Source organism: Macaca thibetana, chromosome 7 (genome assembly GCF_024542745.1).
Source record: "Macaca thibetana thibetana isolate TM-01 chromosome 7, ASM2454274v1, whole genome shotgun sequence".
Taxonomy (NCBI): Eukaryota; Metazoa; Chordata; class Mammalia; order Primates; family Cercopithecidae; genus Macaca; species Macaca thibetana.
The window spans coordinates 127,666,523-127,693,406 of NC_065584.1; the positions used below are offsets into that span (position 1 = coordinate 127,666,523).

Consider the following 26,884-nt stretch of genomic DNA (forward strand, 5'->3'; position numbering starts at 1 on the left):
TTTCTCTTCCTAGCACATGTTTGGTTTAGATTGTAGAGCAAGGGTTGGCAGGAGAGTGGTGATAGAGCTGGAAATTTAAGCTGAAAGTTCAGGGGCTACCACGGTGACATTTTTATAGTTGGTTAGGTTCTGGAACATGTTGCAGTCCATTTCCACAGTGAGCCTCTGGAGCCCCACATGTGTCGGCGTGAACTGGAACTTGGTACACATGGTGTTTTCAGGCCGCACTGAACCGAATCTGAAATAAAGGAAAAGGCAGGTGCTAGTTCTGTCCCAGGTTCATTGCTCTGCTGGTCCCAGTGACTTTGATCCTTCCTTGCTTGAAGAGGTGGATCATGCAGAAATAAACATCTAAGTACCTTGCTATTAAAACGGAAGTGTTTATAAAGGAATAGAAGACAGGAACCGCCCAATGCTAAGCAACTGCATGGTTGAGAAGAGATACATCCTAAGGGCTTCCAAGCTACATCTGTTGTTCCTTCTGTCATCTGTGACTTCCTTCTGGTTCAGTTCCTGGTAATCATACTGGAGTTTGTTTGGAAGAATGATATGGTTTGGCTGTGTCCCCACCCAAATCTCAACTTGGATTCTATCTCCCAGAATTCCCATGAGTTGTGGAAGGGACCCAGGGGGAGGTAATTGAATCATGGGGGCTGGTCTTTCCCATGCTATTCTCGTGATAGTGAATAAGTCTCATGAGATCTGGTGGACTTATCAGGGGTTTCTGCTTTTGCTTTTTTCTCATTTTCTCTTGCCACCACTCTGTTAGAAGTGCCTTTTGCCTCCTGCCATGATTCTGAAGCCTCCCTAGCCATATGGAACTGTAAGTCCAATTAAACCTCTTTTTCTTCCCAGTCTCAGGTATGTCTTTATCAGCAGCATGAAAACAAACTTAATACAGTAAATTGGCATGAGTAGATTGGGGCATGGCTGAAAAGATACCTGAAAATGTGGAAGTGACTTTGGAACTGGGTAACAGGCAGAGATTGGAGCAGCTTGAAGGGCTCAGAAGAAGACGAAAATGTGGGAAAGCTTGAAACTTCCTAGAGACTTGTTGCATGGCTTTGCCCAAAATGCTGATAGCAATATGGACAATAAAATCCAGGATGAGGTGGTCTCAGATGGAGATGAGGAACTTGTTGGGAACTGGAGCAAAGGTGACTCTTGTTATGTTTTAGCAAAGAGACTGGTGGCATTTTGCCCCTGCCCTAGAGATTTTTGGAACTTTGAACTTGAGAAAGATGATTTAGGGTATCTGGTGGAAGAAATTTCTAATCAGCAAAGCATTCAAGAGGTGACTTGGGTGCTGTTAAAGGCATTCAGTTTTATAAGGGAAGCAGAGCATAAAAGTTTGGAAAATGTGCAGCCTGACTATGCAATAGAAAAGAAAAACCCATTTTCTGGGGAAAAATTCAAGCTGGCTGCAGAAATTTGCATAAGTAGTAAGGAGCCTAATGTTAATCCTGAAGATCAAGGGGGAAATGTCTCCAGGCCATGTCAGAGAACTTCATGGCAGCCCCTCCCATCACAGGCCCAGAGGCCCAGGAGGAAAAAGTGGTTTAGTCGGCCAGGCCCTGGGTTCCTGTGCTGTATGCAGCCTAAGGACTTGGTGCCCTGTGTCCCAGCCACTCCAGCTGTGGCTGAAAGGGGCCAACATACAGCTTGGACTGTGGCTTCAGAGGGTGGAAGCCCCAAGCCTTGGCAGCTTCCACATGGAAGCTGTGTTGAGCCTGTGAGTGCACAGAAGTCAAGAACAGGTTTGGGAACCTCCGTCTAGATTTCAGATTATCTATGGAAATTGCTGGGGGCCCAGGCAAAAGTTTGCTGCAAGGGTGGGGCCCTCATGGAGAATCTCTGCTAGGGCAGTGCAGAAGAGAAATGTGGGGTCAGAGCCCCCACACAGAGTCCCTACTGGGGCACTGCCAAGTTGAGCTGTGAGAAGAGGACCACCATCCTCCAGACCCCAGAATGGTAGATCCACTGACAACTTGCACTGTGTGCCTGGAAAAACCACAGACACTCAACGCCAGCCCATGAGAGCAACTGGGAGGGATGCTGTGCCCTGCAAAGCCACAGGGGCAGAGCTGCCCAAGACCATGGGAACCCACCTCTTGCATCAATGTGACCTGGATAGGAGACCTGGGGTCAAAGGAGATCATTTTGGAGCCTTAAAATTTGACTGCCCTGCTGGATTTTGGACTTGCATGGGTCGTGTAACTCCTTTGTTTTGGTCAATTCCTCCATTTGGAATGGCTGTATTTACCCAATACCTGTACCCCCATTGTATCTAGGAAGTAACTAGCTTGCTTTTGATTTTCCAGGCTCATAGGCAGAAGGGACTTGCCTTGTCTCAAGTGAGACTTTGGATTGTGGACTTTTGGATTAATGCTGAAATGAGTTAAGACTTTGGGGAACTGTTGGGAAGGCATGATTGGTTTTGAAATGTGAGGACATGAGATTTGGAGGGGCCAGGGGTGGAATGATATGATTTTGCTGTGTCCCCACCCAAATCTCAACTTGAGTTCTATCACCCATTCCTCAGAGGAGGGACCCAGGGGAAGGTAATTGAATTACAGGGGCTGGTCTTTCCCATGTTATTCTCGTGATAGTGAGTAAGTCTCATGAGAGCCGATAGGTTTCTCATGGGTTTCCTCTTTTGCTTCTTCGTCATTTTCTCTTGCCACCACCCTGTTAGAAGTGCCTTTCGCCTCCCGCCATGATTCTGAGGCCTCCCCAGCCATTTGGAACTGTAAGTCCAATTAAACCTCATTTTCTTCCCGGTCTCGGGTATGTCTTTATTAGCAGCGTGAAAACAAACTAATACAAAGAGCTATAGCTTTGGAACCCTTGCTTATTGTTAAGCACAGTGGGTGTAGCAGGCTTATGGAGAGGGTGTCAGTATGTCAGCAGGTGGTGTTTGGAGCCTTGTCAGCGACCTCCTGACCTGCCTATAAACCTTCTTTTGGTGACAGACTTCCTTTGGGGAGCTTTGCCCCACAACCGATTTGGGAGATCACAAAAGTCTGGTTAAATGTTGACAGTCCCTCCTCTCGATTTCTTGGCAAGAATGACTCATTAAGTTTCATGAGGCTGAGGCAGTGGCTCAGTAACCCAAACACCTGCTAGGGACCTCAGCCATGGTAGAGTAGGTATCTTGAACTTTATACTGTCTATTCAACTAAGGATGCAGTAGACATAATGAAAGAAGATATTTGCAACATCTAAAACCAACAAGGGACTAATACCTGGACTCTACAGGAAACTTCTACAAATCAATAAGAAGGAAGTGCAGAAACACCAAAGGAAAAGTGGGCAAAATAAAGACAAACTACTTACCGAGGAGAAGACATAAAAGGCTAACAAACATATGAAGAGTTGCAATTAAAATAATAGTAAGATATTACTTCATTTTTATTAGACTGGAAGAAAATGTTAATAGCTGGGTATTGCCAGGAATGAAGGAGAGGTAGGAATATAGAAACTCTCATGTACTGCTGGAGGGAGTGGAGACTCCTGCAGCCATTCTGCAAATCTGACAGTACCTGGTCAAACCACATCATATCCTGTGACCCAGCAATTCTATTCCTGGGTATATAGATCCCCAGACTCCACCAAATTTTCAAACAAGTATATAAGGAGACTTGTGTGAGGATGTTCACTGCAACATTATTTGCAGTGTCAGAGAGTTGGAGGCACTCTGGGTGCCCATCTCTGTGGAGTGGAGTGGTAGAAAGTGGTGGGTGTACATGATGAAGTATTTTGTAGCAGAAGACGTATGGGCATAAATCTTAAGAACATAGTTCCGAGTGAAAAGAAAAGCAATTAAATATAAATTTATATATAAAGTTAAAAATACAGGCTCATGAAAGCAACAGTACACATTTTACATATACGAATTAAAGGATATGAAGGGTGGTGGTGAAAATGGGAATAAAAGGGAATAAATTAAACAAAATTGTGTATTGTGGTGGTGACTACCAGAATGTAGCCCTCTGACCACAATGAGAGATAGCCTGGCCTCCCTTCATTACTCTCCAATACCTAGCCCTAATGCCCTCGCCTACATTCACAGCAACACCCAGGCTCTCCCTGCAGGATCAGGGCAGCAGCCAGGGCAGGTGGGTGCCCAGGGGGCCCACACAGCCTGCCTCACTCCCATCCTCTTGCAGATATGGTAGTCCCAAGATGAGGGAAGCCACTTGGTAGCCCTAATCCTTTAGTTCAGTTTCTGGGGGTATCTGCTGTCTGCATGGACGTGGCAAAGAGAGAGTCTCTCTCTTGGGCCCCACCTTTCTGACCCATTGAGACATTTCAGGAGGATTAGAAGCCTGTCTTTGCTTACCTGTACCTCCTCTCTCTGTGAATGAGCCCCCTTCCCAGGATGGAGATCACACAGTCCTCCATGGGGGCATCTATGGAGTTGTGGATGCTGACTGAGGCTGTGAGGGGTTGATACTGCTCTGCTTTCTCTGGCATCTGTGGGAAGAGGCAATACCTGGTGTGGATGCCAAGGGCACAGCCGCAGTCACTCTCTCCTCCCATGCACCCCTGTACCCTCCTCAGTAAGTTTCCTCATCTCTGCCGAGCTGACCGAAGCTTCACAGCTGACATTTTCTGCCGCTCTACCTGCTCCTCCTGCGTTTATTCCCACCCTTGGTCCATCACTGATGATTTCTGACGTTGCCTCTCCTCTAGGCAGACCCCTTGGAGGGTTTTCCACCGTCTTCGGAATTCAGTTTACATTGTATTCAACATTCTTCACGGTGTGCCCCCAACCCCCCTCTCCCACCTCACCTGTTCTTCCCATGACTAAGTGACATCCCAGTCCCGTCAGGGACTGTCCCATCCCCAGCACACCCCTCAGGCTACCTTCCATTGCACCTCTTTGTTGTCTTCTTCTGTCTTCAGTGGCCTTCCCCTACCTCTGTACTGAAAGGGTACCCATTTTTCAAGGCCCAGCATAGATGTCATCTCTTTCATAATGTCATCCCTTTCATAATGTCATCCCCGAACCCATCAGCTGGAATTAATCCCCTTTGCTTCACTTATTCCATAGCAACTTTGTGCATCTATTAAAGCACTTACCTGGAAGACCAAATGTTGTGTCTCCCTAACTAAACTATAACCTGCTAGAGGGCAGGGATCAGATCTCATTCATTTTGGCCAGGGTAGACACATGGAAAGAGGGCTGGACCAAGAGCGATAAGCCTCTAGAACGTTCTGTTTTTATAATCTTGGGCATGTTGCTCTCTAGGGCTCAGTTTTTTTCATCTGAATAATGGGAACAGTTCTACCTCACAGGGGAAAGAAAGAAAGAAAAGAGAAGAAAAGAAAAGGAGAGAGAGAGAGAGAGAGAGAGAGAGAAAGAAAGAAGAAAGAAAGAAAGAAAGAAAGAAAGAAAGAAAGAAAGAAGAAAGAAAGAAAGAAAGAAAGAAAGAAAGAAAGAAAGAAAGAAAAAGAAAGAAAGAAAAGAAAAGAAAAGAAAGAAAGAAAGAAAGAAAGAAAGAAAGAAAAAAGAAAGAAAAAGAAAGAAAGAAAGAAAGAAAGAAAGAAAGAAAGAAAGAAAGAAAGAAAGAAAGGGAAAGAATAGAGAAGAGAGAGAGAGAGAGAGAGAGGAGGTGAAAACCCTCTGGCATGTGTGTGGAGTGCTAAAGAAACATAGGCTATTATGATCCCTGTAGGTAGGAGGCAGCAACTGGGAAGGCCCCAATTTTAGAAACCTTTACTTAACTAACTAAAGAAGTTGGAAGATTTACACCTTAATAGGGTATGTAAGAAACTATGTCTTTCAAGGGAAGGAGCTCTTAAATGTAGCATTTTCTGGTAATCCTGCAGCACAGTCATCTGCTCTGAAGGGGCTTGGATTCCTTCTGAAATGGGGACCTGAGTGGTGGCAGATGAGGGCAACTCAGGGGAGGACTGGTGCCTACCTTGATGGCAAGATGAGGTCTACAAATGGCAATGTCTTCCTGAGCAAAGCAGCTAAGGCTGGACTGAGAGTGTGTTGCCATGGCGGTGAGTCTAAGGAAGGTGTTCTCGGGTGGGTTTCGCTCAAAATTGGAGAAGAACAGGCCAATGGTTATTGTCTGTTCTGAAACACATGACGGGGGAGTCAGTGCCAACAGGTGTGTGTACCCCAGAAACAGCCATAGTTACACACACAATGCAAAGGACTCAGGGCCTCACTGAGACCAGAAAGATGCCCCATTTTCCCCAACAATTGTATGCTTGGAACTCACTCAAGACCTCACTCCTCACCCTCATCCCCATCACCACCCTCAACAACGCTCTTGGCAGACCACCTCAGTGGGGTTGGGGAAGGGTCCCCGTGAAGTGAAACAAGTTAAGCTCTTTGAGCCTCAGTGTCCTTGTCTAATAATGCCTTCCTAGTGGGATGGTTTGTGTTGTTTGTAGGGTTTTTGTTTTGTTTTGTGTTAGAGACAGGGTCTTGCTCTGTCACCCTACAGAAGAAATATCGACTCCTACTGTCACCACTGCTTAGGGGATGAGGTATCCCCCCCGCCCAAGTGAATCCTCTGCTTTCTAAATCTGTGCCCCCTCCTGACCCCATCACACTAGCTGTGTAACCTGAGTAAATTATCGAGCCTCTCTGTGTCTCATCTCCTCATCTGTGAAGTGGGGATAGCGATGGTTCTTGCCTCAGAACGTTGTGGTGAAGCCTAACAAGATGATGCACATTAAGCACTTAATATCATTTTGGGCAAACAGTAAGTGCCTGATAAATGTGAGCTACAGTGATTCTAGTTGTCTCATATCCCCAGGCAGAGCGTTATCAATTTTAACCCGTCTCTCCTGAGGCTCATTCTTTCCCTCTTGCCTGCGTATTTTCCTCAGCATAGAAGTGGGTTCAGCTCTCTCCCTCTGTCCAGTGTCCCTGGCTGACCACTCCGCAGCCTCTCCTTTTTCTGTCCTGCCTCCAAGGAGGACGAGACGGTTTGTCTCACTTTCCCAACTCAATCGGCTTAACGCCCAGGAAACTTCTCTGCAAGCCCACTCTCTTAATAGTGCTCTTCAGCCTTGACACCTCGTGCCCTTTCTGCTGATCTTGCTGGGTGCCTCCTTTCTCTCTTTGACTGTTTGGCCTCCCTTACCCTGCTCTTCCCCTGACCGCCCCCTAAATGCTGCTGCTGCCGCCGGGTTCCCTCCTCACCTTCTCATCTCACTGTCCTCTTCCCCACTGCTGTGAGCTCATCTATGCCCTGACTCTTTGTTGGCCCCCCTGTGCTGGGGTTTCCACATCTGAGCTCCAGCCCAGAACTTTATCTTACCAAGGTTTCCTGCTGCCCACTGGTCAGCTGCACATGCATGTGTCACGGGCTTTCAGACACAATGTGCCACAACCAAATTCATCCTTTTTCTCCCCAAACCTGCTCTTCCCCATTTTTCCTATTCTAGTGACTCACCCAAACCAGAAGCACCCACCACACACATATATACACTCACACATTCGCAAGCCCCGTCTATCCCAACTCCGTAATACATTTTAACTCTAAGTGCTGCTAGCTTAGTTTGGCCTTCATTTCTTGACTTGATGATTACAAAACCTTCTCATCTTCAATCCCGTGCTTCTCAAGACTCTGGATGCACATTAGAATCAAGTGGGGAGCTTTACAAAATAACCCGATGCCAGGCCCACCCCAATCAGTTATATCAGACTCTGGCGGTGAGGCCAAGACATCAGCAGTGCTGAAAGTTTCCAGATGATCAGAGACTCTGAGCCTACTCTGGCTCAGAAGGGTGCCCCCTACCCTGCCCACAAAATAAGTTCCCCAGATGACACAATGTGCAGCTAAGGTTAAGAAGCACTTTTCTTATATGACCCTTTCCATTCCATTCTGCCAAAAGTTCTTTCTTGTTAAAACGAATTTCTGATTCCATTGACTACCCTGGTTGAAACTTCCACCAGTTTTCCATTACCCAGAGAACAAAACTCAAAGTCCTTAGCAAGAGAGACAAGACGCTGTGTCACCTGGGCCCTGTCCAGCTCTCACACCACTCCCCCGACTCCTCTCCTCCCATGCTTGGAAAGGGAAGAGTGATACAGAGACTGGAGGTGAGGTGACCGGTTACAAGGCTGTTGCAATGCTGTAGACAAGCTCTTGTCAACTGATTCTCACACTTGTCTGCACATGGGAGTTACTCGAGTTTTTAAAAATTCTGATGTGTTCCACCATGGAGTTTCTTTTCTTTTTTTTTTTTTTCCTTTTTGAGATGGAGTGTCACTGTGTCACCCAGGCTGGAGTGCAGTGGCACGATCTTGGCTCACTGCAACCTCCGCCTCCTGGGTTCAAGCGATTCTCCTGCCTCAGTCTCCCCAGTAGCTGGGATTACAGGCGTGTGACACCAAGCCCGGCTAATTTTTGTATTTTTAGTAGAGTTGGGGTTTTACCATGTTGCCCAGGCTGATCTTGAACTCCTGACCTCAGGTGATCCACCCGCCTTGGCCTCCCAAAGTGCTGGGATTACAGGCATGAACCACTGCGTCCAGCCCACCATGGAATTTGTGATTTAATTGGCCTGAGATACAGGCTGAGCGTCACACTTCCCCAGGTGATTCTAATGTGCAGCAAAATTTAAAAGCAATTGTTCTAGTTCAGGGAATCTTAACCGTAGAATAACACAGGGTGTTTAAAACAAAAAACAAGAAAAAAACAATGCCTGGACCCCATCTCAGACCAAGTAAATAAGAACCTCAGAGATGAGCAGGGCCCTTTGCACATGTTACTCCTTCCGTCTGGAATGCTGTGACTTACTTTTCTGGCCATTACTCTCCTACTCATCCTTCCAGATTCAATGCAGTACAATTTATTTGGGGGCGGCTTACTCCAGCCCGGGGGGAGGTGCTCTCCTGCCGTTCCACTCTGTTAAACTCAGCAAACGCTTCTCACACTGCTGCGAAGGGTCTGTTTACTTACCTGACTGCAGTTGGCATCATGTTTTTTTCCTGCTTCGGGCCCAGTAAATATGTGTTGAATGAGTGAATGAGAGAGAACACGAGAGTGAGCAGCAGGGGCTCAAAGCCATCTCTAGAGACTGCAGGGGGTGCCCTGTGGCTACTGCCTTCCCAAGGCAGGGGCTGTGTGTGTGGGGGGTGTCTGGTGGGGGCACAGAGCGTTACCCAGGTTGGCACTGAGCGTGAGGTGCAGCTTCTTCCTCCAGAGCTCGGCAGCAAGGACACCGTTGTAGTGCACAGCCTGGACCCCGATTGCCAGCAGCACTGCCATCTCCTGCTCACTGTGGTTAACCAGCGTCACTGAGATCTGGGTATCCCCTCTCAGGGGTAGGGAGCTGGGTGCTTTCAAGAGCAGGTACAGAGGATTGGCAGTCTGGAGAGTGGGAGGACGGATGCCGTTGTCTTTCCCATGTTCCATTTTCTCTTTCTCAACTCTCTCCAGCACCTCTTTTTCCTGAAGAGACCCTGGAAAAGGGAAGAAACAAAGCTGACCTTTTACCCAGGTGGTATACACGCTTCTCATAAAACCCTGGGAATCAAAACCATTTACCCACTTCTGCTCAAATGCCAAAGTCATGAGAGCTCTGCAAGCCTCTAAGGCCGTATTTAGCCCAAAAATGTCCGTGTCAGGCAGATCCACCACCGATACAGTGTGTCTCTTCCAAAGCACTCAAGGACCAAGTTCTTTTTCAAGTGCTATGAATTTGCCCCTTGAACGATGAGAGAGGAAGGTTGGGGACAAGTCAACACTGTCTCTGAGGACAGTTTTGCAGGGAACTGAATCTTCCTGTGTGAAAGAATTTAGACTTCCTCTGAGGGTCAGGAATGCCGCCAAATGTCCTAGGGTGCACAGTCCCTACAACAAAGACATATCTGCGCCCAAATGGCAATGGTGTCAAATGGGGTTGAGAAACCCTGTTTTATATGATGGGGAAAGGACAAGGCTCTTCCCGGCTGCATCTGCCAGGCCCATCCCTTTCCCTCGCTTGCTATTTCAGGTACCGAGAAGCCTGGGCCCTTCCCTGGCCCATACCTTCAGGATACTTGTAGTTCTGAGTGATGTCCTCACAGCGGTCACTGCCCACACCCTTGGTGCTGATGTTGTTGCCAACGTACTTTGTGTTGGAGTCAGTCAACTCCAGTTTCCCATCCTCACAGCACTTCCAGACCACACATGAGGCATTTATGGCAGCAAAAAGGTCTGACACTGCTGGGGTCAGCCTCAGCGTCCCCTCCTTGACTGCTCTGACTGGCACAAGATCACAGAACCCCAGGACTGAGGGAGAAAAAGGTTGGTGAGTATGGGAGCCGTGCCTAGACCTCTGCTCAGTTCAGAACTGCATCACCTCAGTCCCCATCCTCTAGCCTATTTTCCTTCCCCAAGGACCAGCGTCAGAGGTGAGCACTAGGCAGGGTTTCTGAGAGAGTCACAGAGGTGAAACTATTTAGTCATCAACTATTTAGTGATAAAACTTTTTGGTCATGGCCCCTGGCAGGAGCCCTCTCAGGAACAGGCAGAAGCTCAGAGAGCCACACTTAGAGTGAGGAGCTCTCAAGCCAGTTTTACCATGGATATGACAGGAATAGGGCCACTTTTCTTGAGCACTTACTAGGTGCCAGGCTCTGTGCCATTTCTGTTCCTGGGTGAGGAAGAGCTATCTTTCTGTGGGTCCTGAAGCTTCCTGGGCTTGAGCCTATCCGGATACCCTCTTCATCCATGTCCAGAACTTCAGAACCCCCTGCTGCAAGCCCCTGGCCTAGCACAGTCACTTGCCATCTTAAGATCCTCTGCCCTTCACTGTGACCCAACTCCCTCACCCGCGGCTCTAAAGTGCCTCATCTCCCTACAGCCTTGTAGCCAGGATGGCAGGCACCTCTACTCCCATGAGCCCACTGGCATCAGGTCAGCTTTCTGCTGGCTGCTGTCATGCCTTGTGCTTCTACTGTTTTCGAGGATGCAGACCCCTTTGGGACTGCCTGCTGCTCCCGAGTCCTCTCCGGGGGATTTCTTCAGCTCTGTGCAGCCCTGCGTGGTCCTGGACCCACCCCTAGGCTTTACCTCCACCTCCATTAGGAGCACTTGAGTGCAGAATCTGCCATCCATCATAACCCTGGGGCAAGGCAGGCCGTGTCATCCAGCACTCTGTGGAAGTCTGGAAGATCCTGAATGTAGCAAAGAGAAAAATTCAAGTGGGAAGGAAAAGGAGTGCTGAAGAGGTTCTGGAAACGCAGCCTGGCAGAGTTGTTGTTGTTCCAGTGGGATGGGAGGTCCCTGTGTCAAAGTGGCTGTGGCACTCCCACGAAGGGGCGTGCACACCACCACTGACCATCAGCGCAGCCTCTAAGAGTCCTTGAAAGTCTACTGTCCATGCCAGGGCCACGCAGGGGGTGGGGTTCCTGCAGAGGTGTGCCATGCAGGGTTGGAGCCCTTCCTGGACTGGAACCTCATCTCCCTCAGGCTTCTCACCAGATTCTGCCTCTCTGGCCTTCTCCGTTCTGAAGTCCCTCCTCATTATAGTACTCATCTACGAGCAGACGCCCTCCGGTGCCCTGTGCTGAGGCAAACGTGGTCACCACACGGGCAGGGATTCCCAGGCATCGCAGCACTGTGAGAAGAGGGGTGGAGTGTCAGGGGGCGCTCTAGAGACCGGGCTGGGGGTGTGTGGGAGGCTAGGATTTTCAGTGTCTCCTCTGGGCACTGAAAACCTGGAAAGAAGAGGAGTGTGGAGCCTAGAAGTGGCAGCCAAGAACAGATGCATGAAGGCTGATCAGTAAGGCACAGCTTCCACCACACGCGGGGTATATAGCAGGGGAGAGGGCAACCGAGCATAGAACACAGTGGGTGGAGCTGCTCTGCTGGGGCAGGGTTAGGGAATTAAGTGAATTTGGGAACGGAGTTTGCAAATGAGCCCAAATTTCTTGAGGGGGAAAAGCAGCAGAAGCTGGTGGGAGGAGCTGCCTGGGGCAACTACTTCTGTGTGGTGGGACGGGGAAACGTGGCCGCAGGGAGGCAGCACCTGCTTTTGGAGATGTCCCTCCCACATGGGAGGCCAGGGAACAACCCAAGAGGCAGGGCACTCTGTACAGGAGACAAGGGGACCAACCTGTGCAAGCAACAGCGGCCAACACCCAGGCCTGGCCATCATACACAGGTCGGCCTCGGCCGGTGAGCCACTGCCGCAGGATGGGCACGCTGCCCCGGCGCTTGTTCAGCAAGGCCCCTTCCTGGGTGGTCTGGGTCTGCGGGGTGGGCAGGACCCTCTTCTCCTTGAGATAATGCAGCTGTTTGGGGAAATGTGTGGATGTCAGTATGAGTCCCTCGGGCAGGACAGCTTCCAGGGCATGGGTAAGGAGGGCTCATTGCAGTACTCCAACCGTGGTGAACAGATCCCCAGCATCAGAGCCACCTGGTACTGGTTAAACCTGCATGCTCCTGGGCTCCATCCTAGGCCCCTGGGCCATAGCCCTAGGGCTGGAGCCCAGGACCGCCCTTCTTAACAAGTCCTCTGGCTGGGGGCTGGTTTCACCTTTAGTCCTCCACCCTCGTTTGAGGTGGTTTGCACCTGGGTCCTGGAGGCCACTTATCCCAAGCTTCTTTCAACTCACAGTCTGGCCTGGGCCCTCACCACCTTTTCAGAGGGGACTTCGGTGGCAAAGAGGGAATGGTGAACACTGGACTCCTCTGAGAGGATTTTTAGGGACAAGGGAAAGCACCAAGTTACCATCATGGTCTGCATATTCTTATGAACAATTTAGAAATGTAAAAGAAGTCACTTTGATCACTGCAGCAGCAAGCACTGGGTACGATGGGCCCTACCGGCTCCTTCCCGTGGACCTAAGCTCCAGGATGGGACTGGGTGTGGGGCGGGAAAGGAGGCTTAGTCTTCTGCGGGCTTGCGTCCTGAGGGAGGACACATTTCTTTGCTTTTCTCCCCCCTGTGGATGCTATTGCCTGTCTTCTTCTCCTCCTCAGACCCTTCTGTCGGAACTGTCCCCACACCCTGGGAGGAGGGGGCCATTTGTGATTTGGGGGTTTCTGAGGCCACGGTGGTGGGGCAGGTCTCTCAGAGGGCTCTTGTCTCACCCCCGCCCTATTGTCGTTCCCCAGCCTCTCACTTACCAAGGCACCCAACACACGGGCCACGTGCACTGGCTGGCTCCACTTCTCTACCTGCTTGTCCTCGCTCAGCAAGCGCAGGCTGAGGTCGATGACATCCCCCTCGAACTGTTAAGGACCACACAGGGCCATGATGAAGGGTCCTCAGGTCAGGCACTCATCCCGCAGGACAACCTCATTATCTCATCCTTCTCCCAGACCCGCACTCCACACCTGCCTCCCTTGCCTCATCTCTCTGAGGAGCTCTGGCTCCCTCCCCCTACCTCTCAATGTGACCCAGGTTCCTTTTCCCAGGCATCTAGTCCTTTGCCTATTCTACTGTCTGACTCCCGGTAGGGTGTGAGCTCTCGGGGACCCGTGCTGTACTATTTCATTTTGTTGCATTGCATTCCGTTTCCATTTAGTGAACCCCGACTGCCCCTACCAGCCCTGAACCTGGAGTGGAGGATACTCCCCCTGTTCCTGAGGAGCCCACGGTTTAGGACTGGAGATGGACCCACAGCGCAGCCCCTTAGATTACAGAGCACAGCAGCATGGCCAGGGCTCTTGTAGAGATGCAGGCACAGAGCAGCACCGTGGAGAGGTTCCCTCTGCCTTTGGGGGTTGGGGGAGGCTTCGAGAAGGTCTTGAGAGATGGGTGGGAGCTTGCCAGGAGATAAGGGTGGGGAGCCCTTCCTGGCGGAGGGAACATTCAGCTTGTTGGTCTGAGGATGGTGAGCAGTTGGAACGTGGGGTGGTTCATGGAGAAAGCAGAGCAGGTGCCTGGCTGGAAGGGCCGTGGAGGTTGGCCTAGAGGGATTTGGTCTTTATCTCAAAGACAGTGGGGATGTAACTGAGGCTTGATTTGCCACAGCTTTAAGGAAAAGAATTCTGGTAGCTCCGGAGGATGTTCTGATGTGGCCCAGAGGAAGGGGGGCGGGGCACCACAAGGCTGAAACGGGCTAAATAAATGGTCTCATGACCAGCGGTTTTTGGACCTACCAGCTCTGTCTAGCCTGAACATGCAAGGTTATGGGACAGTCACTCCACACACTCCTCCCCTAGAGGGCCCTAGTACCTGGCCAAAGTCCCAGGGCTCTGCCTGGATGCAGTCAGCTGTGCCCAGGTAGATGAGACCATTCTGGTTCAACAAGTACTCTGTGCGCTGAGCCTCATTCTTTAGGAACACGGCATCCTCTGGCGAGAGGTGGGTAGGGATGAGGGCCTGTGGGGTGCCAGGTCCACCCTCCACATCCAGGCCTCTGTCCTCCCTGCCGAGATTAGGCTTGGCTGCAGGCCACCCCGTCAGCTCTGGGCCTAATGAAGACTGAGGAGGCAGTCCCTCTTTCACTGCCCCCACTGGGACCCAGCCCAGAGTCCCTGGGTCAATCAGCGTGTGGCCCTTATGGTCAGCCAGGAAGACAAGAACAACCTTAAAAAGCTTGGCTGGCCAGGTGCAGTGGCTCACACCTATAATCCCAGCCCTTTGGGAGGCCAAAGCAGGAGGACAGTTTGAGACCAGGAGTTTCAGACCAGCCTGGGCAACACAGCAAGACCCTGTCTCTACAAAAAATAAAAACAGCCAGGTGTGGTGGTGCGCATTTGTAGTCCTAGCTATTTAGGAGGCTGAGGCAGGAGGAAACTTGAGCCCAGGAGTTTGAGGTTGCAGTGAGCTATGATGGTGCCACTGCACTCCAGCCTGGGTGACAGACTGAGAGACTTTCTCTTAAAACAAATGAAAATCAGCCAAGCGTGGTGGCTCACGCCTCTAATCCCAGCACTTTGGGAGGCTGAGGCAGGTGGATCACCTGAGGTCAGGAGTTCAAGACCAGCCTGACCAATGTGGTGAAACCCTGTCTCTATTGAAAATACAAAAAATGGCCGGGCGCGGTGGCTCAAGCCTGTAATCCCAGCACTTTGGGAGGCCGAGGCGGGCGGATCACAAGGTCAGGAGATCGAGACCACAGTGAAACCCCGTCTCTACTAAAAATACAAAAAATTAGCCGGGCGCGGTGGCGGGCGCCTGTAGTCCCAGCTACTCAGGAGGCTGAGGCAGGAGAATGGCGGGAACCCGGGAGGTGGAGCTTGCAGTGAGCCGAGATCGCGCCACTGCACTCCAGCCTGGGCAACAGCGTGAGACTCCGTCTCAAAAAAAAAAAAAAAAAGAAAATACAAAAAATGAGCCATGTGTCACAGTGCACGCCTGTAATCCCAGCTACTCGGGAGGCTGAGGCAGGAGAATCTCTTGAACCCGGGAGGCGGAGGTTGTGGTGAGCTGAGATCGTGCCATTGCACTCCAGCCTGGGCAACAAGAGCAAAACTCCGTCTCAAAAAAAAAAAAAAAGAAAGAAAGAAAAAAGAAAATCCTGGTTGTTCACAGCCAGAACACTATCGTCCCTGGATAAATTGGCAACAGGCCAGGGAGCTTCCAAGTGGCTTGTAGGTCTTTCCCATAAGTTCAATTTGTGACGAAAAACCAGGTGTTTCAGAAAAAAGACAATTAAGCATAGGCTGATGGATGTGAGCAGAAGGAAGAGGAACATTTGGCAAGACAGGGTTGGAGGGTGGGAAGGACCAGTGGGGTTGAGAAGTGGAAGTCAGAATGTTGGATTTCTGCCCTGGAGGTGTCCAAGTGAGTCTAGGGCTCCCTCAGTCTCTTCCCAGTGCCCCTCCTGCTTTCCTCGTCCTAGGGTTGGGCTAGCCATCATGAGGAGGGTGGGCGACTTTTAAGGGGGCCATCACCCACTCTGGGAAGCTAGAAGCAGGAGGGCAACTGCCCTGCTTGCTGAGGGCTAATCACTCCGACCCAATGGCCGAGGTGAAGTGGACAGGGGTTAGACTAGTTCCTGGGGACTAGAGAGAAAAGGATTTCCAAACCATCCAGAGGAGCTGCTGGGCTAACGTCTCTGGAGCCCTCCAGGGGTCCATCTGGGGATGAGGGTCTTCAGGGCAACAGAAGGATAAGGCAACAGAAATCAAGAAGCCCTGAAAAATCTGGGGTCTAAAATCACAGAACCCTATGCCCAAGTAGCCCTCCACTCCTGCCTTCCGTCCTGAGTACTCTCTGAAGTCAGCTAGGCGCCACTGTTTTTTGTTTTTTGTGGTTTTTTTTTTTTTGACATTACTTCAAACTCAGGTGTTTGGCCCCAGGATCTGCAGGGCTCTAGGAAGTAGCTTATGAGAGCACGGGCAGCGCCAGCCTCCTCCTCTCTGCTTGGGCGTATGTAGCCCCCTTTATAAAGTGCCTGGCTGATAAGCAGGGCTCCAACTTTTATCATAGGATGTAAAACGATGTAAAACTCTCCTTTTGAATCCCCATCTCCAAGCATGCCAAGATGACGCTGAGATGCCAGGGAATCTGAAAATTTCCCAGTCACCTCCCGGATGAGCAGAGCCAATGACTGTCCCCTGCCCAGACAGAGACCTCCACCCATACTCAGGTAGAGAGGCCCTCCCTAGGCAGGTCCCTACAAACTGAGCACAAAGGCAGGACTCCTGGCACTGGAGTCAAGAGTGTGGGCGCCCTGAGCCAAGCACTGTCTTAGACTGTCTTTGCCGGGTCTTTACGGTTGTTGCCAGGGCCTGGCTCTGGAAGCAGACTCAGGGTGGTCTGGGGGTACACCAAAGCCTCAGCTTTGGAGGGAAGCGGCAGTCGTGGAGAGCCACAAGGCCTGCACCAGCCGAGGGGTCCTGCATCTACATTCATCCACGTGGGGCATCTGGATGAATACTAGCTCCCATCTGCTGACCCACCTGCCTGCGCCCTTGGAGCAGGAAAGAAGGGCCTGAGCTGAGGACAGGTGGGGCCACCTGAAGTGGGGGAGAACCCTGCCCTGGACAGGAGAAGTGGAGAGAGAACCCACTGGGATTTAGGTACCACAGAGAAAAGCAGTCAGGAGCTGTGGGCCAGACATGGGGCCAGCCTTAAGAACCTGGGAAGGCTCTTCCACCTCCCCATGTTTCTGCCAGTTTCCCAGCCCTGCCTTGCCATGTTGGCAGCAAAATTCTTGAGAGGAAAAGGGCTGTGTACTTGTTTGATGTTGTAAAGACAGGAAGGCCGGGATAAATTCTCTTTCATTCTCCCAACAAACCCTTCCAGGATCCCAAGGATGAAGGTGGGCGAGGTAGATTTAAAAACAAAGACAGACACAATCTTCAGAGTGGGGAGGAAGAGAAGATGGGTCCTACTTTGGGTCTTATTTGGACATGTATTATGTCAGATGGCCATTTCCAGACGACATGGCTCCAGCCACAGCTAGGGCTGAGCTTTGCTACAGGCCGTCATGGTTGGGGGTGGGGGGCTCACAGGAGGTCACCTGACCCCAGGGAAGCCGCTCACAGGCTGGTGAATGGTAGGGTCCCATCAGACACTTGGGTAGGTGGGTCTGGAGAGCACCCAGAAATCTTCAAGAACAGAACGAGCCGGAAGAGAGGAGGAAAGACAGGGAGCAGCACATTTCCTGGGAAGCAGAAGCAGAGGCCTGTGGAATAGCACAGACCGCTTGGGGCCCTGGTCAGCGGGGCAGCCTTATCAATTCAAAATGGTATGTTCTTTTTCTTAAAGAGGGTCCCCCAAATTGCATCAGCTTCAGGTCCCGCAAAGCCTGAGTGCACTCTGGAGACAGAATAGCGGGGAGAGAGAGAGAAGCCCATCTTCAGGCCACCTCATTCCCGAGGCCCTCTCCGGTTCTCACCCCTGCACTGTTATAATGAAGGGCAGCTTTCCCAGGGTCATCTCAGTGAGTGTCAACTCCTGTGACCGAAATAGCCTGAGCCAGCACCAGGGTCTGGTGATGAGACAAGCTTTCGCTTTCAGTGGGAAGCCTCAACCTGCTTCTCCCCGGAGCGACACCAAAACAGGACCCTTGGTCTGAGAGCTGGTTCATCCAGGTAGAAGGCCCTGGCACAGACTGGGTGTTGGTGCTGTCCTTCGAGAGGGTTGCTGCAGGTACCTGGCACAGGTGCTCCCTGCCAGAGCTGCACCCCAGCTCCAGTGTCTGGAGTCCCCGTGCAGCCCAGGCTAGCCCAGGTCCAAACTTACCTCTACTCCAGGGGTTAAAGAGCAATGTGAACTGGCCTAAGAGGCGTGGCTTCCTGCCTGAGACCTGCAGCAGAAGCGAGTAGTGGCCAATGACAGCATCCGCGGGTGTGGTCACAGAGATGGTCCAGGACTGGGCATCTCTCTCCTCCACCGCTGCACTCCACGACTTTCGGTCCCCCAGACTGGACACTGGGAATGTGGCTTGGGTCCTGTTGACCTTGGAAGGCTGCTCTCCTGCAGTCACACAGTGACGAGTCCATCATTGGGACTTCTTGGTCACAACTCAGAGTAATAAGGTCAGGGTATTACAAAGATGGAGGAGGTGAAAGTTGTTTTTGGAGGATAATGAAAGTGACCCGTCTAGAAATGAGACCCATCAAGAAAGAGTGATAGGAGAGCACAGGTTTTTGGCACCCACGGACCTACATCATAGTCTCTAAAATGGGCATCTTCATAGTACCTGCTTCATGGCCCATAGGAGAACTGAACGAACTATTGTGTGTGAAGTACTTGGCCCAACACCTGACAGGTAGTATGGATTCAATAAACACTGGCAATTAAATGTTATATTTAGCCTGGGTTCGATTCCATCCAGAATTTTCTTTTCTGCTTTTTTTTCTTGAGACAGAGTTTTGCTTTTGTCGCCCAGGCTGGAGTGCAGTGGCACTATCTTGGCTCATTGCAACCTCCACCTCCTGGGTACAAGTGATTCTCCTGCCTCAGCCTCCCGAATAGCTGGGATTACAGGCACCCGCCACCATGCCTGGCTAATGTTTTGTATTTTTAGTAGAAACGGGGTTTAACCATGTTGGTCAGGCTGGTCTTGAACTCCTGACCTCAGGTGATCCACCCACCTCGGCCTCCCAAAGTTCTGGGATTACAGGTGTGAGCCACTGTGCCCAGCCCCATCCAGAATTTTCTACAAATCTACTATTATATTTGCAACCGAAAAGAAGCCCTTGGTGATGCTGCTGCTAGGCAGCTTCCAACTCATCATAAACAATATTTACCAGGCACATAATTTCATGGCACCCTCATGACTGCCCTGCCAGGTGGGCAGGACTTCTTACAGCCCAGCTGCAGTGTGGGCCATTTGCCCCTTGATTCCCTAACAGGTTGCTGGAGAGAAACCCCCAGACCTGCTGCCAGGAGTCTAGGCCTGTCTCACTAACCAGTTTGTGCAATGAGGGCCACCTTCTTCAGGGCAGGCAGAAATGCGTGGACTGGAGCGCGGAAGTGCAGGATGATGGTGAAGGGCTGCCCCCTCCTCACAAAGAGGCGCCGGGAGCTGAAGGCCTTGGTGTGGTGCTCCTCATTGTTTCTTGCTGCCTGAAAGTCGCAGCTCTTGATACCCAGGGCTGTTGTGGGAAAGAGAGAAGTCATGGAAATTAAGTAAATGTGACAATATAAGTACAAGCAGAGACTCTGGAGTCAGAGAGACCAGGGTTCAAATCCTCGGCTCCACTTACGTTTTAGCTGCGCAATCCCAGGCAAGTAACTTAACTACCCTGAGCCTCAGTTTCCTTTTCCTTAGAATAATCATCCCTCCTTTCATAGTTGTGGGGATTAGATGATGTATAATACATTTAGCACAGTGTCAGCTACACAGTAAGTCCCAATAAATGAAACTGCTGTTGTTGTTACTATTATTCATAAATGTAATGCTTATTCTCATTGTTGGCCTCCTTTTTCTGGTCCCAATCCACAAGCAATGAATAAAACCCAAAATCTTTCTCACCCCTACTCATTGTTTCTTAGAGCACAATCAGTTAATTTTTAGAGCTGGTTTTGAGATCACTGAGTCCAATTCTCTTGTTTTATAGATGAGAAGAGTGAGGCTGAGTGTGGAACTGACTCACCCGAGACTGTGCATGGTGGCTTTTTGACCTAAAGTCTTACTATAAACTCACAGCACTATGCAGCCCAGAAAAACCCTTCACGTAGGTGGTTCGAGAGTATTATGACAGTCTGTTAATCAATTCTCATTTAACAGAGGTGATATGGTTTGGCTTTGCGTCGCAGCCCAAATATTAGGTCGAATTGTAATCCCCAGTGTTAGAGGAGGGGCCTAGGGGGAAGTGATTGGATCATGGGGGCAATTTCTAACGGTTTAGCACCATCCCCTTAGTGCTGCTTGTTTAAAAGTGTGTAGCACCTCCTCCTTCACTCTATCTCTCTCTCGCTGACCATGTGAAGATGTGCTTGCTTCCCCTTCTGCCATGATTGTAAGTTTCCTGAGGCCTCCCCAGGAGCAGAAGCTTATACAGCCCACAGAACCATGAGCTGGTTAAACTTACTTTCTTCACAAATTACCCCATCTCAGGTATGTCTTTATAGCGGTGTGAGAATGGACTAATACAAGAGGGAAGAAAAAAACAAGGAGTAAAGAAGTCAAAAGATACGTTCAGCAAGCCCAAGATAAGGAACAATGCTGGGAAAAAAATTTTAGGTTTTTTTTTCTTGCAGCAAAGGAATTGTGCACTTTTTGTTCCTTTGATGGCAGAAGGCCATTGGGAATCTCCTTGGTCTGAAAGGCAGCCTGCAGTGTTTTGTACTGGCTCAGCTGCCACAAGAGAGAAACTATGGCTTTTGCTCGCAGGTATGAAATGAAGTCTAACCCACTTCAGGGAAGTGATATGACCCTGATGGCAATGTCCTTTAGACTACAAGACATATCTTGTCAAATTCAGGATACCCCTACTTCAAATTTCCCTCATTTCCCAGTCTCTCTGCCTTAGAGGTGAAGAGTAGAGGGGAAGGATGTTCTACTTTTTCTCTCACTAGTGATGGGATGATAGAAGATGCCAATGATGTCTATTTAGGGCAAAAGAACCGACATCGTTGAATATGAAGAAATGTTTAAGCGTGCAGAGGGGGGAAGAAACCTCTCTGTGTCTGGTCCTGGTGTCCCTGGGTGCCCCTTGCATCCCTGTATCCCCTTCCTCCACTTGGTTTGGTCAGGCCATGGCTATAGATAAAGTAGCCACAGGGAGGCTGGGATTTGTAAATTGAAGTACAGCAGCACTCAGAAACCAACAATGATTCCTCTTTCTGCTTAGCACAAAGCTTGTGCTGAGGCCCAGGAAAAGCCTTGCCTCTGCAGACTGGTTGAGTTGGATTGGATGGTGGAATGCCTTAGTCACATCCTAAGTCATATGACTCGAGCCTCAGTGTATCTGAACCCAAGTAATTATGTGTTATGGCAAGAGTCACCAGAATTCATTTGGATTCCGGTTCTGTCTGGAAGGCTCCCACCATCTCTTCTCTACCTGGCAGATGTCTACTCATCTTCCAAGATCCAAAGACACCCACCTCTGTAGCCTTCACTGACTCCTCCTGGAAGAGGTCAGTCCTCTGGGCTCCCACAGTACTCTGCTCCACTTTCTTCAGCACTTATCCCATTTGATACCCATCACCTGCCTAGCCCTCTGCTCCCGCTTTCACTGGGGGAAGCTCCCCGAGGTACAGTGCTTTCTCCTATCTGCATCCTCTGCCCCAGCAGAACTTAATAATAGATAGCCAATCAGTGTTTGCTCTGTCAATGAATGGATGAGAACATTAGGACAGCCTTAAAGGAGATTTTCTCAGATGCATCACAGGGGCCTCAGGCCCCCACCTGTGCCGCCAGACCCTCGCAGGGGCCCTGAGGTTTCTGCATTCTTTAGGTCTGCCTGGTTTCTTGGTTTATCTCTGCCTCTGCCCCTTTTAGGTGGATTCATTGACTCCTACCTCCCCTTCTCTCCCACTGGGTCTTGAGGCAATGACACCTTTGTGTTTTCCCAGCATCTCCTATTTGTACCACAGACCATGAGAAGTTGCGTTAACACAGAGACCATGTGGAATGCTCTTCAGAGGTGCACAGTACCCCACCCTCCTCCCTCTCTGCCTTTCACAACACCCCAGCGCTGCCGCACATGTGCCCCTCAAGCAGTGATGTGTTTAACGACTGGCTGGGGGAAAGGGGTGGTGAGGGGAAAGGGCGTACTGAGTTACAGCATTTGCCAAGTTCTGTGGTGTAAAATACTCCCTCTGTGGCCAGTTTGAAGCTACTGAGGTGATGTCAGCAAGCGCAGAACTGTGAAGAGGCGCGGACTGGCACATCATCATGTGGTTTTTCCAGCACAGTGATACAGGAGACGTAAACACCCTCAAGAACATAAAGGTGAAAAGGAGTAAAATATGTAGGAGGTGATGAGTTTAGAGTACTTATTACCTTTCTTTTTAATATAAATTTTTTACTTGTAAGTTTATACAGTTTAATTTTTAATAATGCCTCTGTTTAAGAACTGGTTCACAGGATTCCTCAAAATTTAGCAATTGCCTCTTGCAAGTCAGCACAAGCCAGCTGCAGCCACTGCGGCACGCCATGAGCTCATACTCAGTGATTCTCATCTGGTGGCTACTGGGCCCTCTGCCACCCACTGCCTGGAAAGAATTTAGTGCCCAGGGGCATCCTCTGGTTTGGGACTAAACAATCTCCTGATATCTTTGAATGTGTTTTTCTGATTGAGTAGGTTTTTAATTTGTCTGGTCTCTAAGAATAAAAAGAACGATTTGGCCGGGTGCAGTAGCTCACGCCTGTAATCCCAGCACTTTGGGAGGCTGAGGTGGGTGGATCACGAGGTCAAGAGATTGAGACCATCCTGGCCAATAAAGTGAAACCCCGTCTCTACTAAAAATACAAAAAATCAGCCGGGCGTGGTGGCGGGCGCCTGTAGTCCCAGCTACTCGGGAGGCTGAGGCAGGAGAATCACTTGAACCCCGGAGGCGGAGGTTGCAGTGAGCCGAGATTGTGCCACTGCACTCCAGCCTGGCGACAGAGAGAGACTCCGTCTGAAAAAAAAGGACAATTTATTGGTGTCTGCCCTATTTTCACAAGACGTGGCTGAGATGATTTACTGAATTCACCCAGAATTCTTTTATTTCCCTCTCAGGTGTTGGTCTCAGGGTCAGTTGCCCTCCGCATGCCAGACTGGCCGACCAAGGTGGGGAGTGAGGCAGTTTCTATAGAAACAAAACCACAGCTGCATCCCATTGTCCCCACACCCCTGCACCATTTCCCTCTGCCTACCCACTTGCTTCTCCCTGGACACAAAACAGCCAGGCAATTCTCAGGCCAGGAGATAATAATTCCTGCCAAGACGCTGAGACTCTGACCGCCTCTGTTGGTTTCTTGCATTGTGTCTGCCTCCTGCCCCTTTTAGGTGGATTCCCTGACTCCCACCTCTCCTTCTCTCCCATTTGTTGTAGAAGATGTGACACCTTCATGCTACCCAGGGTGTTTCTCATTTGTATCACAGGGTATCTCTCATTTGTATCAGTAAGCTGTGAACACTTATGCTATGAAGACCTTGGGATAAGAATATAAACCCATGTTAACCACCATCACCATCTTACCATCATCATACAGCTATCATGACCAGTTTACCCCAACATCCTACCCCATAACCACCCCATAGCAACATCACCATCACCTCCGCCTCCACCAGCACCCACCATCACACCACACTCCACAGCCATCCCACCATCGCTTCCACCAGCACCCACCATCACACCACGCTCCACAGCCACCCCACCATCGCCTCTGCCTCCACCAGCACCCACCATCACACCATGCTCCACAGCCACCCCACCATCGCCTCCGCCTCCACCAGCACCCACCATCACACCACGCTCCACAGCCACCCCACCATCGCCTCCGCCAGCACCCACCATCACACCACGCTCCACAGCCACCCCACCATCGCCTCCGCCAGCACCCACCATCACACCACGCTCCACAGCCACCCCACCATCGCCTCCACCTCCACCAGCACCCACCATCACACCACGCTCCACAGCCACCCCACCATCGCCTCCACCTCCACCAGCACCCACCATCACACCACGCTCCACAGCCAGCTCACTATCACCAGTACCCCCTCCCCTGCCGTGGTTATACCACCACCTCCCCGCCCACCATCCATCCCACTTCCTTTAATGAAAACAGGTGATGCTGCAGGGGCTGCATACAGTCCAGCAAGCCCTGCGGAGCGCTGGCTTGGCTCACCCTGTCCCATGGCTGCAGGCCGCTCCTCTTATCCACTAGGCTGCAGGAAGCACCTGTGTTGAACTGTTGCTTCTGGGCTCCTTCTGGGCTTTCTGTCTTTCAGACAGAAAATGATGAAGGCACTTTTGTTGGCTTAAGAATCTGGAAAGAGCAAAACTTCCCCCCAGCTACTCCTGTGAGCACCCTGACATGTTCCTTCTCTCCTGCCCCCTCCCTGCTGGTATCTGCTGGACCAGTTGCTGGGAGTAGCCCTGTTCATTTTATCTCTTGTGCCAGGAGGCCCAGGCAGGGATATGCCTGGCAGCCCTGAGGGAGGGGGCAGGATGGGGAAGACCTGCCAACTGGAGAAGCCTAGAACAAACCTTGAAGCCTCTTGCTTCAGTGGCCTCAAGAGACTCTCAGATGTTATCTGGACTGCACTGGAAGACTCTGGAAGACAGGGAGCCACAAACAGGAGTCCCATATCCAACTCCAAATCTCAGGCCCTAAACATGACAGGGGCTGCAAGTTGCGAGATGTTCATGGGCTGTTTTGATAATAGAGAGAACACGTGTGTCTGGAATTTATCTGTGTGAAAGAGATAAGGAAGTAGAATTTGTTGGTGAAAAATAAATGTCTTAAAAGTAGAAGCTGGGGCCCCAACTCTTCCAAGCCTACCTGGTCTGGGACCCTCTACCAGAGAAGATTGGGAACTATCTTGGAACTCAGGCCCTATGTCTTTTCAATTTTTCCTTCTTTAGTTCCTGAAGAGACAAGACAAGGATCTCATATTTGGCCTTACCTGGGCTTGTAAAACTGTGTTACCAGAAGCACTCTCAGGGCAGCTGTACTTGCTGCATATACCTGAGATGTCTATAGAATGATATAAAACACACGGCAAAAAATATTGGTTGCCTGTGGGGAGGGGATCTGGGCAGTGGGGTAGAAAGGCCTGACAACATTTTGAGTTGGCGACGATTTAGGAAAATAGTTACTCTCTTCTAATACTAGTGGGAGTGCAAATTTAAATTGGTGCAGCCTTGGCTGGGCGCAGTGGCTCATGCCTGTAATCCCAGCACTTTGGGATGTGGGTGAATCACTTGAGGTCAGGAGTTCGAAACCAGCCAGGCCAACATGGTGAAACCCAGTCTCTACTAAAAATATAATAATTAGCCAGACATGGTGGTGTGCACCTGTAATCTCAGTTACTCGGAAGACTGAGACATGAGAATCGCTTGAACCTGGTGGGTGGAGGTTGCAGTTAACCAAGATCATGCCACTGCATTCCAGCCTTGACAACAGAGCAAGACTTTGTCTCAAAAAAATAGAAATTAATAAATAATAAATTGCTGCAGCCTCTCCAAATTGGTGCAGCCTCTACGGACAGTGTTAGTCAGACTGGGTGGCTTAAACAACAGATATTTATGTTCTCACCCTTCTGTAGGATGGAAGTTCAAGATCAGGGCCTTTATGCTTGGTGTCTGGTGAAGGCTGTCTTCCTCACACACCCTCTTCTCTGTGTCCACGCAGAAAGAGAAAGATCTCTGGTGTCTTTTCCTTTTCCTCTTCTTATAAGGACATCATTCTTATTGGACTGAAGCCCATTCTTATGACCCCACTTCACCTTTATTACCTTCCTGTAGGTCCCATCTCCAAATACTGTCACACTGGGGGCTAGTGCTTCAACATATGAATTTTTGGGGAGGACACAATTCAGTCCAGAACAGAGGGAAATTAAGTAGTTTGTACCAAAACTTTAAATGTCTATACTTTTTGCTGCTCTGCCTATGGATTATCCATTCTTTATTCCTTTACTTTCTTAATAAACTTGCTCTCACTTAAAAAAAAAGTCTGTACTTTTGCTTCATCCATTCTACTTCTAGGTATTTATCATACAAATGATCAAACAGGTGTAAAATAAGATTTATACAAGTATATTCAAGGCATTGATATTTATAATAGCTGAAGACTAGAAACTACCTAAACATCCATGTATAAGGTATTGGGTAGATAAATTATGGGACATGCATTCAATAAAATACATAAAGGTGAAAAAGAATGAAGTAACTCTATAAAAGGATGTGGAACAATCTCCAAGCTTGATTTGTTTGTTTGTTCATTTGTTTTGAGACAGAGTCTTGCTCTGTCACCCAGGCTGGAGTGCAGTGGTGCAATCATGGCTCACTGCAGCCTCAACCTCCTGGGCTCAAGTGATCCTCCCACTTCAGCCTCCAGAGTAGCTGGGACTATAGGCATGTGCCACCTATGTCTGGCTAATTTTTTATTTTTTGTAGAGACGGGATCCCACTATGTTTCCCAGGCTGGTCCTGAACTCTGGGGCTCAAGTGATCCCCCAGCCTTGGCCTCCCAAAGTGTTGGGATTACAGGCATGAGCCACCGTGCCCAGCCCAGGCTGTATTGTTAAGTGGAATAAGTGAGGTAGAGAACGAACAGTGTGAATAGTATGCTATCTTTGTGTAAAAGGTATGTGTGTGGGGGGAGAATATGTATGAATTTGCTTTTGTTTATATAGACTATTTCTAGAAAATTATCGCTTCTAGATAGAGAAACTCAGTGCCTAGGGACAAGGCTTTTTTCTATATACCCTTTGTATCTTTGTGCCCTGAACATATGTTAATATTTTTAAAGTAACAAAAACTGTCAGGGGAAAGAAAAGTCTGGCTGAAAGAACTGTTTTCACCACAGAGAACCCTTCACCTGGGAGGGCAATGAGGGAGTTGTGGG

The 26,884-nt window shown here is 49.8% G+C and overlaps 1 protein-coding gene across 2 annotated transcripts; it reads right to left on the reverse strand.

The window, feature by feature from the left end:
* Positions 1–24,376, reverse strand: EPB42 (erythrocyte membrane protein band 4.2). 2 transcript variants are annotated; one of them, XM_050799456.1, is made up of 13 exons: positions 24,161–24,376; positions 19,284–19,469; positions 18,112–18,345; positions 14,149–14,267; positions 13,095–13,199; positions 12,079–12,256; positions 11,442–11,580; positions 11,034–11,137; positions 10,008–10,250; positions 9,140–9,439; positions 5,931–6,091; positions 4,343–4,476; positions 1–238 (listed from the first exon to the last, which is right to left on the reverse strand). In XM_050799456.1, exons 1-13 carry the CDS (start codon positions 24,168–24,170, stop codon positions 76–78), a joined length of 2,076 nt encoding a protein of 691 aa, XP_050655413.1. In that variant the 5' UTR covers positions 24,171–24,376; the 3' UTR covers positions 1–75. The 2 variants fall into 2 exon arrangements, with proteins under 2 accessions (XP_050655413.1, XP_050655414.1); XM_050799457.1 differs by lacking the exon at positions 5,931–6,091 and having other exon boundaries at positions 24,161–24,361.
* Positions 24,377–26,884: the final 2,508 nt, after the last annotated feature.

What these genes read in the sequence shown, in the direction of transcription:
- EPB42 (XM_050799456.1), bottom strand. An exon ending in CTTTAACCCCTGGAGTAGAG is followed by an intron (nt 14,268 to 18,111) that starts GTAAGTTTGGAC and finishes ACCTCTCGCCAG; the next exon opens with AGGATGCCGTGTTCCTAAAG. An exon ending in TGCTCCTAATGGAGGTGGAG is followed by an intron (nt 10,251 to 11,033) that starts GTAAAGCCTAGG and finishes TTTCTCCCTCAG; the next exon opens with TCCTGGGGTTCTGTGATCTT.